Source organism: Dermacentor albipictus, chromosome 1, assembly GCF_038994185.2.
Source record: "Dermacentor albipictus isolate Rhodes 1998 colony chromosome 1, USDA_Dalb.pri_finalv2, whole genome shotgun sequence".
Taxonomy (NCBI): Eukaryota; Metazoa; Arthropoda; class Arachnida; order Ixodida; family Ixodidae; genus Dermacentor; species Dermacentor albipictus.
In genome coordinates this window covers 178,392,718-178,410,029 of record NC_091821.1, presented here as the reverse complement: position 1 = coordinate 178,410,029, position 17,312 = coordinate 178,392,718, and the positions used below count along the sequence as shown (strand labels likewise).

The following is a 17,312-nucleotide window of genomic DNA, read 5'->3' as shown; positions in this document are numbered from 1 at the left end:
CCTTTTTTCACGGATTCTATTTTCTAATCGCCCATCGCAACGAGTGACCGATACCGGCGAATACGTAGGCGTGGCGTACTGTCAGCCGGTGGCAAAAGGGCAAAAAAAGAATGGAAAATAAAAGAATCGTTGCATTACAAAGAATCCCCCAACCTACCCTCTCTCCTCTGTGTTAAACTTACACCTAGCGCCATAAGCTGTGAACGCTGGAATGCTGAGGCTCAGCAGGCGCCTACAAGCACGAAGATAAGCAGCGCGAGCTCTCTCCGCATGCTTGCAAAAACGTGTTTTGCGCCGCAACGGAAAAGCGCTCACGCTCGCGGTCAGTTTATTTCTCGTTTCCATTCGCCAGCCACACGAAACGTACTCCCCACGTGGTTGCGGAGTATAACGTGGCAACGACACACACACACACACACACACGCGCGCACACACACACACACACACACACACACACACACACACACACACACACACACACACACATATTTGATAGGGGCTGTACGCATACCGAACTGGGGCTCTCAACGCACTGAAGGATATGCCAACAAAATAACTGGAAGCTCTTCTTAGACGGTAGGTCATCGCAAAAAAAAAAAAGAGCCGTTATTTGCCATAGTGCAAAATATTCCAGCATTTAGACGATATACACGGTTTCATATTGCTGTATTTTGCAATTCCTCACAGAAAATGTGCGCGCGTTGACGTCAAGGGAAGTTCCAGAGCTTTGCAGCGAAGCCTCCGAAGATTGTCGGTCTGATAATGACAGCAGAACGGCTCTTCCGTGCAAAAGAACATCGACTGGAGGTATCGCTCTTGTGCAGTGTGGGTTCCGAACATCCGGCTATTCAGGCGTCGGGCAATATAACATGCGATTTATCCAGTTATGCTAGCAGTTTTCTGTGGTCCTGAGCGAGAATGGTTGTATTGTGCTGGCGGCTGTTTTTTGCTTTTATTACTATTATATTTTTTAAACGGCTTTAAGGTTACGCTAGGCCCGGTTTTGAGCAAGTATAAGAATTTTTTCCTTTTTCCTACTTGTTAGCGTTTAATGGGCCTAATTCAGGATAGCTTTCCGTTCGCAAGAACCGTTTATTGTAGGCTGGCCGCCTTCGTTAATAATGCGCTCGCTCTTACGAGCCGCGTCATCGCATACGAACTGCTTTGTGAATGCGGGCCCAAGGTTTCGCAGACACGCGGTTTAGCACTGACCGTAGTAGCCCTTATAACCAATTTCTTCGTGAAGAAGTGATAGCGCTTTTGTCTCTCCCTCCGTGTACAAATGACTTCCTCGAAAGAGAACTCAAGCATTTATAGAAACTGTACGAGTTGGAGCACGTCAACCTCGTTTTCGCGGGCGCGCGCGCTCTGTTATCGCGAGGAATGAGATGCAAGTGCTTCGAGACAGCTTGAAGAAGAATAAAAACAAAAGTTCCAAATTAGGCCTAACTACGGTGCCGGAATTCACAAAGAGAGCTGTTATGTCAGAACTGCTTGTAAGATTAGCAGCTAAGTGCCAGTCAATCGCGATGCCGCACATATTATCGATAGGGAAGGCGGCCTGCCAATCGCAAAGAGCACTAACGAACATAATAATAATAATAATAATAATAATAATAATAATAATAATAATAATAATAATAATAATAATAATTGGGCCCCAGGCGTCGACCTATTCACCATAAATTCGCCACTGTTCCCGAGGTGCGCGCAAGTAATTGGTGAAACGCTTTCTCTGCTTTGACCTGGAAGTTTTGCGCGATGAAACAAACACCCATGTTCTTTGCAAACTGCCCAGAAATTTTGAACGCCCCTATACATCACCATGGAAACACATCAGAAAAAAAAAAAAGACGCTTAATGTGTGTTCCTCTCTGGCTCAAGCTATGCGAAACTGCCTTACGTAATAAGCTTGTCACGGTCACCTACTAATTTGTTTTGCTTAGGAGAATGTGTAACATGGGAAAAAAAAATAAAAAAAAATACCCTAGATACTTCGCAGTTCAGCCACGGTGGCGCTGTAAGCGGCGAAACCCGAAACAGAAAGCGATACAAAACTGGTCTAAATTACTCGGTTCTGATGCACGTGCTACGACAACCGAGCCCGCAGCATTGCCCGCGCACAGTCACAAATGTTGTCCTCTCTAGTAAAACCTTTCCATGTTACTCCAAGAGTTCTCAATTACTTCCCAGTGCCATTTACTCAGCTCTATTGTGGGGGAGCACGGTAGCGCGATGAAAAGACGGGACAAAAGAAGACACATAGGGATACACACAGCGATGTGTGTGTCCCTATGTGTCTTCTTTTGTCCCGTCTTTTCATCGCGCTACCGTACTCCCCTTGAAGATGCATTACCAACAAGCCCACATTGCAACCCTCGTGAACTCTATTGTGGGGTAGCGCAAAAAGGTTTTGCCGGCGTTGCTACAGTTTTGATTGTCGACAGCACTGCAGGTCTTCGTACAGTATGCGGACAACCGGTACGCTAAGACGCCCATCGGCAACGGTGGTGCGATTCCAACGACAGCAGAGCCCGGGCATCCGTTAACGTTAACGGTGATTTACATTGGATCACCCTAGATTTCGCTTTAAGCGACTATTAACGTCCCTCCCGTGTGTCAAATTGTGCGCGCGTTGGTTAATCTGCGCCACGCAGAAGCGAGCGGAATCTAGCCGAGGTGGTGACGCTATAACAGAGAAGCGATGTTCCATTCTTTCAGGCAAGCTCCGCAGCAGCGCCAGATTCGCGGAAGTTATTAAGCAGCGGCGATATTCGAGCGATGCACAAAAATCGGTCAATATATACAGCGTGTTGCACGGTAAGCACATGTAGCAATGACTGTGGGTGTTCTTCACAGCGAGCGACTGTCGCTGCGAAAAGAGCTATTGCGAGGAACGGCGAATATGGATGTCGTTAATGACAGAACTGCGAAAGGAAAGAAGATAGGTCGCAGGCAGTGACGAGGCAAACATACTGAGCGTTTGTATAGTGCTTGTGTCCTTTTGCGCCGTTCGATCCCGACTGTTTGCCTGTCAATTAGCCCAGTAAGGCACCTTTACCGATCGCTTGTTCGGTAGCACGATATTATACTTGCTTATGAAATAAACTCCCGCCACTATAGGCAATTTTTCGTATTGTGTACACTGGTTAAATAAAAGCGGTGTGCAAGCGCAAACGATAATCGCGTCTTTCTCGAAGACTGATCGGAATGACATGCATGTCTTTTCTTGTTCTTTCTTTCTGTGGCTCTAATGCACATACATTGCTTAACCGCACCCAGGTCTTGTTGTTCTCACAAAAGACAAGAAGGAGGGTTGAGGACCTAGAGAATTTTACTGCTCTGTTGCTTGCGAAACGTCGTTCTCCTCTCATTCAGGATATTTTAAGAAATCATGGGAGAGTAACACGGGAACGAGATGCGCATTCGATGGGGTGCCCCAGACGCCTACAAAGGAAGAACAGAAACGCATTTTGTGACAATCAGCGATAAACGCACGTTCCGCACGCACACGCAATGCGTTAAGTAGCGTAACCACATCGGTATTCTTTGCAGCCCACGGTCATGACCTTTGGATGTCTCTGTAACATTCAGCGCGGAGGCGGTTACATGTGGGGTGTGAACAGCACCAGAGTCCTTCCAAAGGACTCTGACAGCACACTGCAGCTGTCGCAGACACCACAGTTTCTCCACCAAAGACTAAGGAAGCAAAATGTTTTTTTTTTTTTCTTACACTTCTGTTTGGTTGGGGGGTACCTGAAAGGTGGATACTGCGCACACCGTTCACTCAGTCTCTCAGCATGCGGCTCGCTCGCGTCAACCCGCCGCAGTCGGCACACGCGCGCTAGCGGCGCACCGAGACAACTGCGATTTGTTTCCTTTTTAACAATAAGCATGCTTGTTATAGAGAAGTGATTGATTGCAATGATTCGCTTTCTTTCCGGTCACGGAGCGCGTCTTGTTCTTTTTGCGGCGCTCGCCGTCTTCGCAAGGCCTTGGCTGCCGCTTTGCGACGCGCGTCACGGCGGGCAGCCCCGGTGACGTCTGCAGCACTGAGGAGACCACGAGGCCGGAGGAGTGTAGGCCGCGGGCTGCGCACGGGCGGAAGCGTGCCGCACGCACACACAAACAAAATAATGCCAGCCACAGCAAGCGACACGCATCATAGCAAGATGTGTAAGAAATTACAAGGGCGCACAGCAAGCCAGAGGGTAGCGCGTCAGGGGAAAACACAAGGGAGCGCGGTGGCGTTACCAGTACCGGTTTTGCACAGCGCTTCCAGTAGTCACCACGCGGAAAGCTGCGAGCGCTTCGCTCGCGCGACTCCTCTCACTCACTTCGCCTTCTCTCCCAAATCTCTATCATTTTTTTTTTTAAATTAATGCAGACTGGGAAATATAAGAGCAAGCACGAGAAGTTAGAAACAGCACGAAACGTTCGAGAACCATACCGCGTACAGCTTCATTGCAAGCAGCAAAGTAGACAGTGCAAATCGCAGGTGTAAAAGGTCAGTATTAGCATTGCCACAGAAACACGCGATCGAGCGACAGCTTGCACACAAATCAAATGCGCTCTTGCGCACATCGCGACAACATTACTGACAGTCCATCAATCGCACACGGCGCATACGGACCTACTACGTCGGCAACAAAGCAGGCGGCGAAAGCATTGCAACATGTGCGCACAGCGAAACGAGGGCCGTCGGAGTCTTTCCAAGTGGATGGTAGCGAAGCAACATGCACCGCAAGGCAGTTCGCGCCGTCAACCAGGACCTGTTGCGCGTAGATGCGCTGCTATTAGCCGAACCGCCTATCCGCACCGCCGGCCAAGAAAATGCGCTTGAAGCTCGAGGAGCAGCGCCAATGTGGTGCCCGATCGGCCGTTATTTTTGGCTCGTCGCGCAGTGACGTCAGCGCCAAGGTGCTTTCGGTCGCGCCGGTTAAAGAAAGGCGCGCGGCCGCTGCTGACGCGTCGCCAGCCGCACTGCAGCAACGGCTTGCGTGTCGTGCAGTGTGTGCTCACCTGGCTGTTTGGGCGAAGAGCCGCGGCGCACGGCTGTATCCAGCGAAGCGCCGGCCGCCGACTCGTCAGCATGTGCGCGCTTCACCGGCGAGGCCCGGGCAGCAGCACGAGCGGCGGCGCCGCAACAGCCATCACCAGCGCCGCTGCCGGCAGAGCGGGGCTCTAGCGGAGGATGAGGCCGGCGCCAGCGCCCCCACGTGCCGCCAAGGTCACGGGAGAGGGGTGCCAGTCCCCGGGCAGCCCCCTCGCCCTGAGCCGGCTGACCGCACGCTCCCTCGACCAACGTTCGTTGACACTTGGCCTTTTTCTCCGCGCGCTTTCCCTCGCGTGCAACACGCAGGCACGTGAGCGAAAACTGTGCGTGCGTGCCGCCGCCAACACGCGCGCGCGCAGTGCGCACGGGCGCCGCGCGAGCGTCCCAGCGGAGTTTGCGGGGCCCCTGCTGTGGGTGACGCCCGGTCGCTCAACCAGCCGCGTACGCTGCTGGCTTGCGTAGAACGTCAGCCCTTCCGATACGATCTACGCCGTGGCGCTTCACGACAGCGGTTTTAGCAGCAGCGCACTAGGGGGCGTACGCTAAGATTACACGAAACCGGCCCACCAAGATATTTAAAAAAATATATATATATCGGTTCGAGATCAAAAGACGCTGCTGTAACGTAAGATCCTTTGTTTCAATGTCGCTATAATTTTTATGTTACAGTTAACGCGTTTTGAAAGCAATAGTGTCACTGCTTAGTCTCGCACGCAGCGATAAAGAATATAGAGGGCGCGATGCTTGCTGTGTGTTACGTTACGTATGTGCTAGTGAGATGAGGTTTCGAGAATACTTGTGAATTATAATTTCCTACGAGCTTCTCAGAATATCCGAAGCGCGCAGTGCGAATGTCCAGTTCCCCCCTTTTTGCACAACACCGACATTACCCGTTATGCCCTTCCGGCAATGCATGTCGTTGCCTTGCAGATATTCCGGGGCGGAATTCTGTCTCTGTGCTGCGCGTGTGTGTACTCAAGCGACAATTATTCGCTCCGTTCGTGAGGTGATCGCGCTTGTTCGAGCAGTCCACATGATTTTCGTATCGATCAATGGTAGCACGTAATTTTATTTGCCACTTTTTTAATGTCATTGTATTGACGTCCCGCTTCACATCATAGACAGGATTGTCGTCAGTCGTACGCATACGTTCGCCTACACCGTCGTGCTGAATTGAAACTACGACCAATACAAGACCGATGCTAACAGGCTATAAGACGACAGACAGCAAATTGCACAACAGGAACAAGTTCTGATAATTACAAACGTTTACGTTTTTTTTTTTTTTGTTCCTTCATCTCGCATGCAGAATTACAACTTCCCAAAAGCGTCTGGAAAGATAGTCATCCGCAGCGCCATGAGCGAGAGAAAGCTCAAACTAGGGGGGGAATAAAACGATAAAAGTTCGCAAGACACATCAGTGAGAAACTTGACGGCTGTCAGGGACAACCACTACATTTCTATAAGTAACCACATGTCGTGACGAGTGTGAAAAGTCAGGCTACATTGCGCGCGTAAAGAAACATAGCCTATCAGACATTAAGAAGTTCGCAGCACAGTATTAATGTAACTGCCTTGCACAGCAGCGCACGCACAATACAATTATGCACTAAACTGCTCAAAGCACTTTGAGATGGCAAATAAGAGCGCTGTTGGAACGCGCTGTTGCGGCCGATTGGGCCAATCGGCCACAACAGCGCGTTCCAACGCTTATCCGCGCCAGCTCGAGCCGCGCTGATAGACGTAATTATGTTCGTAAGACGGCTTAACACTTTCGTGACCGCGCCTATTCGCGTCGACAGTATGTTCTCGATAGTACAAGTTTGAATTTTGGAGCTTCTCTTAGCGCTTCGGACAGCTAGCTCTATCGAGCGGGTCAAAGAGAGGCTATTTTATCAGTTTCGGATTTGTGTTTTTTTTTCCACCGCGCGGGGATTTTTAAAGCGCCTACGTAGTCGCAGTGACGAGCACTCTTTGTTTCCAAAATGGCATCTACGTCGCGCGTGTCCGCCCTTCACAAACGGCGAGTTTCAACGGATTCCGATGCATCTGGGGGCGAATTTGCGGATGATCGTAGCATTCGACGTTGTTACGCGGCTCTGCGAAAATTATATTGATCAGGGTTACCAAATTTTTTTTGGACAATTTCTACACTTCCACATCTTTGTTTATTCATTTACTGGAGCGCAAGACACTTGCGTGTGCGACAACGCGGAAAGATCGGCGTGGCTTTCCAAGTGAACTCAAAGACACACAGTGGGAAAAGAAGGCAAAAAGAGTTCGATGGCTGCGGGATGTTTTGTACCTGCAATGGAAAGACAGGCGGCTTGTGAATATGATGTCTACCGCGCACACAGCGAACAAATTCGTCCTTGCAAAGCGAAGGAAGAAAGTCGGGAATATGTGGACAGAAGTGTCCGTGAAGAAGCCGGTGCTGATCAAGAAATACAATGTGGGCATGCTTGGAGTGGATAAATCCGACCAGCTTATCGGATCCTACAACGTCCTTATGAAGTCCTTGCGATGGTGGAAGACACTGTTTTTCCACTTCATCGATATAGCTGTAGTAAATAGCTTTATAATGTTTAGCGAGCATCGTCGGCAGCATCTAGAAGTCCCAGAACTATCGAGAAGTTTGCACTTCGACCAGTTGGCCTTCAGGCTAGAACTAATTGACCAGCTGCTGGGATATGATGAGCCACATATTGCGGACCCCCTAGTCGCGCATGTTGTTCCCTCTCGGAGTGCACCTCAAGTTCAACAGCATCAACCACAAAAAATAGAAAGATATAGAAACTGTTAACTATGCTATGAAGAAAGAAAAGTTGAACAGAAAACAAATGTTTTCTGCGAAACATGTGCAGCTAACCTCTGTTTCATTTCATCGAGAAACTGCTTCGCACAGTGGCATGATAGACACTAGGTCTAATGTTTTCCTGCGTACCTAAATAACTTTTGCAGATACAGAGCTAATATTTGCAGGATGATTTCAAATGAACCTTTTGTTGAAAATGTATATTTGGATTTTTTGAAATATTTTTTTATGCAAAGCAGCATTGATGTTTTTGTCGATCTTTCTCGTTCTTGCAGCGATCTTTTTTTTGTTTTGATAATTTTTTTCTCATTATTATTATAAATTTCATGTTTCAAATTAATACCGTTAGAAAGATAATTTCTTTTTCTACAATTTCATACCATACACTTCAACAAGAATTATTTCCTGGGGCAGGAAACAACTTAATTACCAGACTACCCGAAAACTACCGATTTTCCCACAGTCACGAAAGTGTTAACCCACATCGCAGAAATCTTTTCTTACGTCGGCAGCTGCGATGGCTGTTTAGGTTTTGTGAATCGACTCACGCTTACTGTTGGAGCAAGTACTGAAGTTCGCGTCTGGGCTACCATTACGTACACGCCTTGTTTTCGACTACAGCACTCGTCTTTGCAGCGGCGGGCATCGCAATCTTGCTGATCTTATACGAACAGAGTTTTAGCTTTGTGATTTGAGATTTTTCTTACACCAAAATTTGTTCGCAAGTTCGTTTAGCGAATTCCGCCCTTGAATCCGGCGCCAGTACAAAACAGTAAATTTCGGTGTACGCACAGTGGCGTGCATACGTAATTCGTCCAATGCAGCCGCAGATGTGAACGATTCGCGCAGCTCATCTGCATCGGACACACCTAGTAGGCGTATCTGGACGAGACTGTCATACGCATCTGCCATGTTGAGACTCGGCTACCCATCATAACACGCACGGGGAACTGCAGCAACCACGAGGAAGAAAGGTAGCGTTTATTTGCAGCTAAAGGCATAAAAGTTATCCATAAGCCTGTCGATCCAAATCCATAACAAACAGAAGGCACCCGTAAGTAAACAATCATCCACGAAGTCAAGTTTTTTTTGCTAGCGTCCTGTAGCCATACGTTACAGGGGCCTAATTCGCATAGCTTTTCATTCGTAAAAGCTCTACAGGCATTGACCGGCCGTCTTCGCTAATAATACGACCAACTTCACGATTGGCTGGCATATCTTGCTAACGGTTCTAGTGTGACAATTTTTTAAAAGCGAAGCTTTTCTTTGCGAACCTCGCCGGGTTTCGTGAGCGTGGGAGCTGCGGCCTGGCTGTTCGCTTGCCGAATAGGCCAACCAATCACAGCGGAGCACGCGCGCCGCTGGGTTCCTTGCACCACCACGAGATGGCGCTCGCCTCCGTGCATCCGCGGCAGCGACGGCGCCGGCCTTGCGGGAACAAAAGAAGACCCAGAAAGCTCGCATCCGTGGCTGCACGGTCATGAGGAAGTAAACGCTTCTTGCAGATAGAATGCACTCGAATTGCACTACGTACGTATGCGCACGCTGCCTCTGAAAACCATAATTGATGCGTTCAAAGCGTCCGTCGTACTCGCTCGTAGTCAGCAACTCCGCTTAACGAAAGGCTCGGCATAATTTGTGAGCCCGCGCTTGTGTGTGCGCGCGCGTGCATGCACTCGTGTTTCGACTATGCATTCACTCACACAAAGATTCGCTACTTATAAATTCCAACTCGCCGGATCTGGTGCATTTCTTTAGAACGGGTCATGTGCCCGTATTCACGCAGAAAGTTATTACGCTAGAACTGCCTGCGCACGTCCCAGGCAATCGCGATGTTCAGCGCATCATTAGCGAAGGCAGCCGGCCATCGCTAAACAGCACTTACGAACGAAAAGCTTTGTGAATTCGGGCCTAGTAATGTCGCTAGAACGCTGTCACATCTACCCAGTTTGCGCTTGCATTAGCTTTGGCTCTACTTTCGTCCGGACAACAAACGTACCTGCGGAGGAAAAAGCTGCCAAATGTTGCAGGAAAATTCGCAAACTGGTCCGAATTAGAGTCAGAAGCAACTTCGCACTCACGTATATGTAGTCGCCGGATGGCAACTGTGCCTACCGAGCACGCTCATTCAAAGCATCGATCAAGCCGTTGCGCCGTTTTTGCACAATACAACAAATAATACTTGCGTGCCCAAAGTCATTGCTGGCGCCAACACCGCACAGCACGCGCTCGCACTATATAGAGTATTTCGCACTAACTGCGAACTACGCATTCTGCCTAAGTGAATCCGGGCCGGCCAATGGGAAATAGGGCGCATGCGATTCACAAAGCTTTGCGTTCGCAAGTGGTTTTTACCATTGGCTGGACGCTTTGCCTAATACGTCCAGCATCAGGATCGGCTAGAATGTTCTCTTATACGAGCAATTCTAGCGTATGCGCCTTTTGTTGATACTGGCCCAACAATTTGCGAACGAAGCGGCAAGCTTGCGTGACTTAATATTTCCCAAATCAGGCGTAATATTCACGGGTCATTACCATATCTCATTGCTCTAGTGTACATTGCGAGCAGCGCGGTCTGACGGTGACCGAAGACGATACATATACAACATATGCTATGCATCGTTAGAGCGAAAATCGCTAGCTGTCACAGTATTTTTGGCGAGTCTAGGCAATTACTACAGCATCCTGCAGAGTCGCCGTAGGACCTCAAGAATATATTTACTTCCTGCATGATAGTTATCTGGGTTCGTTAAGCATGTAAGCCATCAGCATAAAAAAAGAAAGCCAAACAAAGTCTAAATCGACTAGAATGATTCTTGCGTTCGTCTGCGTTCGCCCGCGTTTGTGACAATGGCTGGATTGCCGCTCCGACACGTATACATTTGGGACTGTACCATGCGTGGAAGCCAGCTGCTCAGAGCATCGCGTTGTCAAGCAAGTCAGCGTAAGACGAGTTCTGGCCCGGTATAATATGTGGCGATTCCTCTTGTTTAAATCTATTCGTTTCTTACAATTTACCCCCTCACAACCGACCAATCGTGGTGATGATGCAGGCAAAAAATCCGGTCGGGCGAAGCGCGGAAAGGAATAGAATTGTGATAGAATTATTACGTCATCTCCGTCCTAACTTTTCCGTTCCCGCTTGAATTTATGCTAATGATAGCCCGAAGTGAAGTAAATAAAATAATAAATGTCGTCGCTAATACGTCGTCCCTATAATAACATTCAAAATCAGAGTGCGTGGTTTCCCCTACGGCCAGCATGTCACACAGTTCCACTTCCAGGCTAAGTGGCGAAGCCGCAATGACATTCAATTTGCTCACGATGTTGCGTGCCCCGAAAGCACTTGCGGTGGGCTGCATACACTGAAGACACGCTAACCGACCTCATTAACTTTTTTTTTTCCCCTCGCAAAGCTGCGAGACGACGCACAGGCGGCAACTGCCGAGCAAAAAGCCAACGTGCACGCTTGCGAGGCGGATATCGGTTGGCGTATGTGCCGTGGCTCACTTTACACACCGGCGCCTGCGCGTCAACACGATATCACGCAGAAGGCCGAACGCTACACGAAGAGCTACACCCGAGTCAGGCGCAGCCATGGGCTCTGTCTCACCTTTCTCGCGCGAGAAAAACGCTCGCGCCGATGCGGATAGACGCGGTGACGGCGAGACTTAGCGGGATTCGCGATTCCTCAGTGTTTATGTAAAAAGAAGAAAAGAAAGACAGAGAGAGAGAGAAATAGAGGGGGAGAAGGAGGAAAAAAGAAACAGGTGCACCGTACAGTACTGGCATAAGCAGGACTCCTCACCCTTGTCGATAGCGGAAAATAATAAGCATGTAAAGAGTGCGGAGGATTCCCCATATAGATGGTCCTCCAACATTTTCTTTTTTTCTACCCGCTTGCTTTTGTTGCTTCGAGTGATCAGAACGTCGAGCCATGCACATTATTCCGAGGCGTGACGAGCTTCGCTTATTTTCTGTCCAATGATCCGACGACTATCGCAGTGACTGGCCGGTCACTAAAGTGCGTATTCATATTTCCCCATTTATTGTAGCGAGCCCTTACCGGCGTGAACCCTCTGACAACACTTGATGAAAGATGACGTCCGTGATAACTGTGGGAAATATCTGTAATTGAGCAGGAGCTGCAAGTGCCTTTTATGCGCAGCGCGCTGGTCGAGTAAAGGTACGTCCTCACTTGCGGAAATAAGCGCCCGAAGGCGGCGCGCTTAAAACTCGCGCCGCAAAAGAATTATTCGGGCGAAACTGCGAATTTTTATTCGTGTATGCGTAACATCCAAAGCATTCAACGACAGCATTTTCTTTTTTTTTTCAAAAGTAAAGGGACCTATATTAGAATAGCAGCTTGGGCTTGTTGGTTTTCCATCCTGGTGTTAACAGCGCAAAACGTAGAAGGGACACGAGACGAGAAGACGACACCACAAGCGCTGCCGAAATAAGCGCGCCGCCTTGCGCGCGCTTTCTTCCGCAAGTGAGGACGTACGTTAACGTAACGCCGAGTCTTTTCCCTGTGGCAGAACTCGCGAACGTTTTCTCTTCCGCGCGTCTTTTGCCGGCCACTTTCGATGATGATATAGCTCGCTTTCACGGTTGGAGGGGGCCTCTTGCGTACCGTACGCCTTAGCGATTGCACTGATTTGCCATAACAGGCTGCGAAATACGCGCAAAGCTATCCCTTTGCAAGATATGGGACGTCACGGTTCGGACGCCTTCGACCGCCAGCCCCGGAGTGGGGAGGCCGCTGCCGGAGGAGGCACGTGCTGCGGCGGGCACGTGCGCTGGCACTGTTGCGGTGCCGGGACCCGGGTGCCGGCCCATTCATGCCGGCCGCATCGATCGGCACGTGACCTTGAGTGCGGCGTGCCGAGAAACGCTTCGACCGTTGACGACACGCGGAACAGGCGCCGTCCGGACACCCGATCAATGCCACTCCGGAGCGACTGGCGCGCCGCCGGAGGCATGGCCGGCCGCTGCTGCGCCGACCTCGTTTCGACGATTTCCCCGGAAGGGATCGTCGACACCGAGGCGCCTCAGGTGACAGGCCTCGCATGGCACAACAGCGCCACGAATCCCGACTCCTGCGTCGTCGTCTTGCGCATGCGGCTAGCTAAGATCCAACGACTGGCAGCTAGCCCTGTCAGGATTGGGGGCTCAATCCCTTCGTCCGTGGTCCTTTGCCAAGATTGGAGTACGGCATGAATTCGAAGGTAGCTGGCCCATGCCGTCGTCCAACTTATTTACGCTGAGATCGTTGATGAAGTGAAGAACTGCTTCTCATCGAGAACGAGGAAAAAGGGGTTTATTTACAGAAAATTAACTCAGTCTAACATGACTGTTTGAGAAAAATAGTATTAGTCCAACAGGACTGCATGAGAGAAGTGAACCAGTCTAACATGACTGCTCAAGAGAAGTGCGTCCAACAATCGCACAACCACAGTTTTTATACACTCGATCCGCTGGTCCTACGACGCGGCGGCTGTTCGTTTACACATCACCAACTCGCAGCTGCTCTGAAGACCAGTTTATAGACACAAAGGCACACACATTCCGAAGCCCAAGCGACGGTGTTGAAGGTGGTGCCGTTCCGGAAAATCGACGCCGCTCGAGGGACGCTCGTTGTTTTGCAACATGCGGAACCGCGAGAGCGCAAAAATAAGACGTTCCCGCGGTAGCTTCTTCAGGCGTGTCGGATCAGCTCCGCGTTGAGGAACTCTGGAATCATTGTCCCCACACCAAACTCGTCTTGTCACAATGTCGAAGCGGGCTGGAGGAAGGCGGCGGATTCCAGCGCAAAGGTCGCTTCTTTGAACGCCTCGCAGCTGCAGCGGCGGAGAGCGGGAGGTGCGCGTCTTGCACCCCTTGTCGTAATCGGGTGGCAAGGTGACAATCTTGTTGTGCAACCCGCCGTTCTTTACAGCGCCTCCATGGCCCCAAAAGTCTCGACTGTCTAGCGCTGACAACCGCTAGGCAGGAAGAGAACGGCTGCTGGTCAGGGGGGGATTGATGTCTTGGCTCGCAGCGACCACTTGTGCATTGATGTCACCGCCCCAAAACATCCAACAAGGACAGGCAACTGCAAAATGAACCCCACAACACGGCTCTGCGCCGAGATGACGTGCATTGGCTCTCACTTTAGACTCGCTAAGCTTCAAAAAAAACAACAACAACATAAGTGCAGAAACAAAAAAAAATGCTGCATTTCACTATGCCAATTTCTGAAGCAAATTCCTGCTGACAAATTCAGCAATCATGGAGGGAATCCTGCTAAATGAGAGGGGATCTTCTTCGCTTAATAAATTTAACACTAGTAACCCTAAAATTTAGGCGGGACCCTCAAACGCAGAATTCAAATTAGCCTGCTCAAACCATCCGCATTGCTATGCAACTTTCCCTTCTTATATCTAACGGAGAAGTTGTACTCTTGGAGAGTGAGGCTCCATCGGAGCAAGCGGCCGTTTTTGTGTGACATTTGATTGAGCCACGTCAGAGGACAGTGGTCGGTCTCGAAGATGAACTTCGCTCCGTACAAATAACACGACAACTTCTGGGCGGCCCAAACCAAACAAGCGCATTCCTTCTCTGAAGCGCTGTAGGCTTCCTCTCTTACATTTAGTTTACGGCTGGCGTAGAGGATCGGATGCTCCTCGTTATCGTCGCCGACTTGACTAAGTACCACGCCCATACCTCTGTCGCTTGCGTCGCATTGAACTATGAATTCCTTAGTGTAGTCTGGCGCGCGAAGCACAGGGCGAGAAACCAATAGCGTTTTCAAACTTTGGAAAGCGTTCTCTTTGTCCTTATCCCAGTGTACGTTACTCGGAGCTCCCTTTCGGAGGGCGTCTGTTAATGGACTTGCCAATTGTGAGTAATTCGGAATGTACCGTTGATAGTACCCCACAAGTCCCAAAAATGAACGAACGTCCGTTTTCGTGCGCGGCTGAGAAAAATCTCCAATCGTCGCTATTTTCAGCTCAGCCGGCCGTCTCATGTCCTGACCGACAACATGGCCCAGATAAGTAACCTGCGAACATCCAAACCTACACTTTTCCGCTTTCATCGTTAAGTCAACTTTAAACGTACGAAGCCTCGCATTCTTGTCGTAATAGAATTTGGCGTTCCTTTGAGCTATTTCCATGTTCTTTCCGACTAGTTCTTGGGTTGCGCTTAGCCGTTCCAGTAAATTTAGCACGTATTCAACCACGGTTGGACTCTCCCCTCTTTCCTCCCACATCTCTCTTAACATTCTCAGTGGAGAACGGAGTGTCCTCCCATACACTAGTTCTGCTGGTGAGAACCCTGTCGCTTCATGTGGAACCGTTCGCAAAGCAAACAAAGTTGCCGGCAGACAGTTCTCCCAGTCCTCCTTGTGCTCGTAACAGAGCGCACGCAAAACTCGCTTAAGCACCGAATGCCACCTCTCTACACTGTTTGACTGAGGGTGATAGACAGAACTGTGTATTAACTTTACCCCGCACTTTTGCAAGAATGTGGAAGTCAGTGCGCTCGTGAATACTGACCCTTGATCTGCCTGAATTTCGGCTGGGAACCCAACTCGTGCAAACACTGTCAAAAGCGCGTCTACTACTTCAGTGGAGCTGAGCTCTTTCAAAGGGATTGCTTCTGGAAACTTGGTAGCCGGACACAGCATGGTAAACAAGTACCTGTAGCCTGATTTTGTTTTTGGAAGAGGCCCTACCGTGTCTATTACAAGCCGTCTGAAAGGCTCTGTTATTAAGGGCACTACCTTCAGTGGAGCTTTCCAAGTCTCTCCTGGTTTACCAGAACGCTGGCAGGCGTCGCATGATCTTACAAAGTTTTCTACATCTTTGAAACAGCCAGGCCAGTAGTATTCCATAAGCAATCTTTCCTTTGATTTGTTTATGCCTAGGTGGCCGGACCACCCATTTCCATGACAAAGACTCAAAAGGTCCTCCCTATACTTAGTAGGTATGACTAACTGATCTAAAATCCTACCCTTTCGATCTCTGTAATGCCGATACAACAATCCTCCTTTCTCATGTATCGTTACGTTGCGCCTAGCAATGCCTTCTTTAGCTGTGTCCCGTAATTTAGCTAAGCTCTCATCATTCTTTTGCTCAGCTGCCAGTGACTCTCTATCCACGCGTAAGAGTTGATCAAAGTTCTTTGAGGCCGGTGATAATAACGACCCTGTCTCGCTTGGGAGCGCGTCTGCATGCTCTTCCTGCAGGCTAGAACTCTGACACTCTAGTGCTACGCTCTCATTGAGCTGGTCAACTGGCAGGCTCTCCTCAACTGTTCTTTTGTCCGTCGGGCCTAGCTCGGATTCGGGGATTGAAGCTATCCCCTTTTCTGCTTCAGCTGGAGGAGCTTGAGCATTTTCAGCCGACAGCGCCGCGATCTTACGAGCTTGGCCTCTGGTCAATGCCTGTACTATGCCCTCTCCCAGTTTGAGCCCTCTGTCACGCAGTAACTGATTCGAACGATTCGAAAAGATGTAGGGATACTGCAGTGACAAAAATTTGGAAACTGCAGCCTCAGTCTCTAGCTCCCCGAATGGTCCACTGATTTTGACTTTGGCCATGGGCAGACACACGCTGTGTTCTTCTACAACCTGTTTTATCCATGCTACTTCTCCGGTGAAGTCCTCTACCATCACGTAAGACGGATGGACAATGTCCAGCGTGGCGGCACTGTCTCTTAGCACTCGGCATGGTTTTCCATTAACTTGCAGGTCGTGGAGATATGGACTTAAAAGTTCCATATTCTCATCCTTTTCCTCCACGTAGGAAAAAACTACGCTTGGCTTCTCGCAGTTTACAGCTATATGTCCCAGTTTGTGGCATTTGTAACAGCGAATTGGTCTGACAGATTCGAATTGTCTTTTCTGTTCTTTTTGTGCGGTTTCTCCGTTAACTTTCTCCTCGCTCTTTTTTGCGGGCTTTTCCGCCATGTCTACAGGCTCGGATCGTCTAGTTTGCGCACCCTTTTTGAACGGAAATGGCTTCCGCGGTCCATTTCGACCGTCCCAGTTTCCCTCCTCGGCGTTCAACTTTCTACGGGTTGCGTACTCTTCGGCTAATTCAGCCGCCCTTTCCACAGTGTTTACATTACCTCTATCTTGCACCCACAGTTTCACAGCTTGGGGAATGGTTTTGTAAAACTGCTCTAGACACATGCATTCAATGATCATGTCTCTGCTGTCGTACGCTTCCGCGCTTTTAAGCCACTCGACTAGGTTGGCCTTTAAGCTATATGCAAACTCCGGATAGCCCTCGCTATCTTTCTTGCCTGTGCTCCTAAACCTTTGCCGAAAAGCTTCGGCTGAAAGGCGGTATTTCTTCAGGAGACTAGCCTTAACTTTCGCATAATCATATGCATCCTGCACACTCAATCTGGCGATTACTTCCGCCGCCTCACACGGCAACATAGACAGCAACC

At 49.5% G+C, this 17,312-nt stretch overlaps 1 protein-coding gene and 1 long non-coding RNA gene across 2 annotated transcripts in view; both read right to left on the bottom strand.

Moving 5' to 3' along the window:
• Atx-1 (Ataxin 1) overlaps positions 1-8,783 on the bottom strand; it is a 47,918-nt gene extending 39,135 nt beyond the window's left edge. The window contains exons 1-2 of the mRNA XM_070539309.1: positions 8,664-8,783; positions 5,023-5,344 (exon numbers count right to left, since the gene is read on the bottom strand). Coding sequence (XP_070395410.1) covers positions 5,023-5,344; positions 8,664-8,783 — 442 coding nt within the window. The remainder of the gene's footprint in view (positions 1-5,022; positions 5,345-8,663) is intronic.
• Positions 8,784-9,209: 426 nt separating this feature from the next.
• LOC139052784 (uncharacterized) overlaps positions 9,210-17,312 on the bottom strand; it is a 172,918-nt gene continuing 164,815 nt past the window's right edge. The window contains exon 4 of the long non-coding RNA XR_011510056.1: positions 9,210-9,341. This is a non-coding gene — a long non-coding RNA (uncharacterized lncRNA). The remainder of the gene's footprint in view (positions 9,342-17,312) is intronic.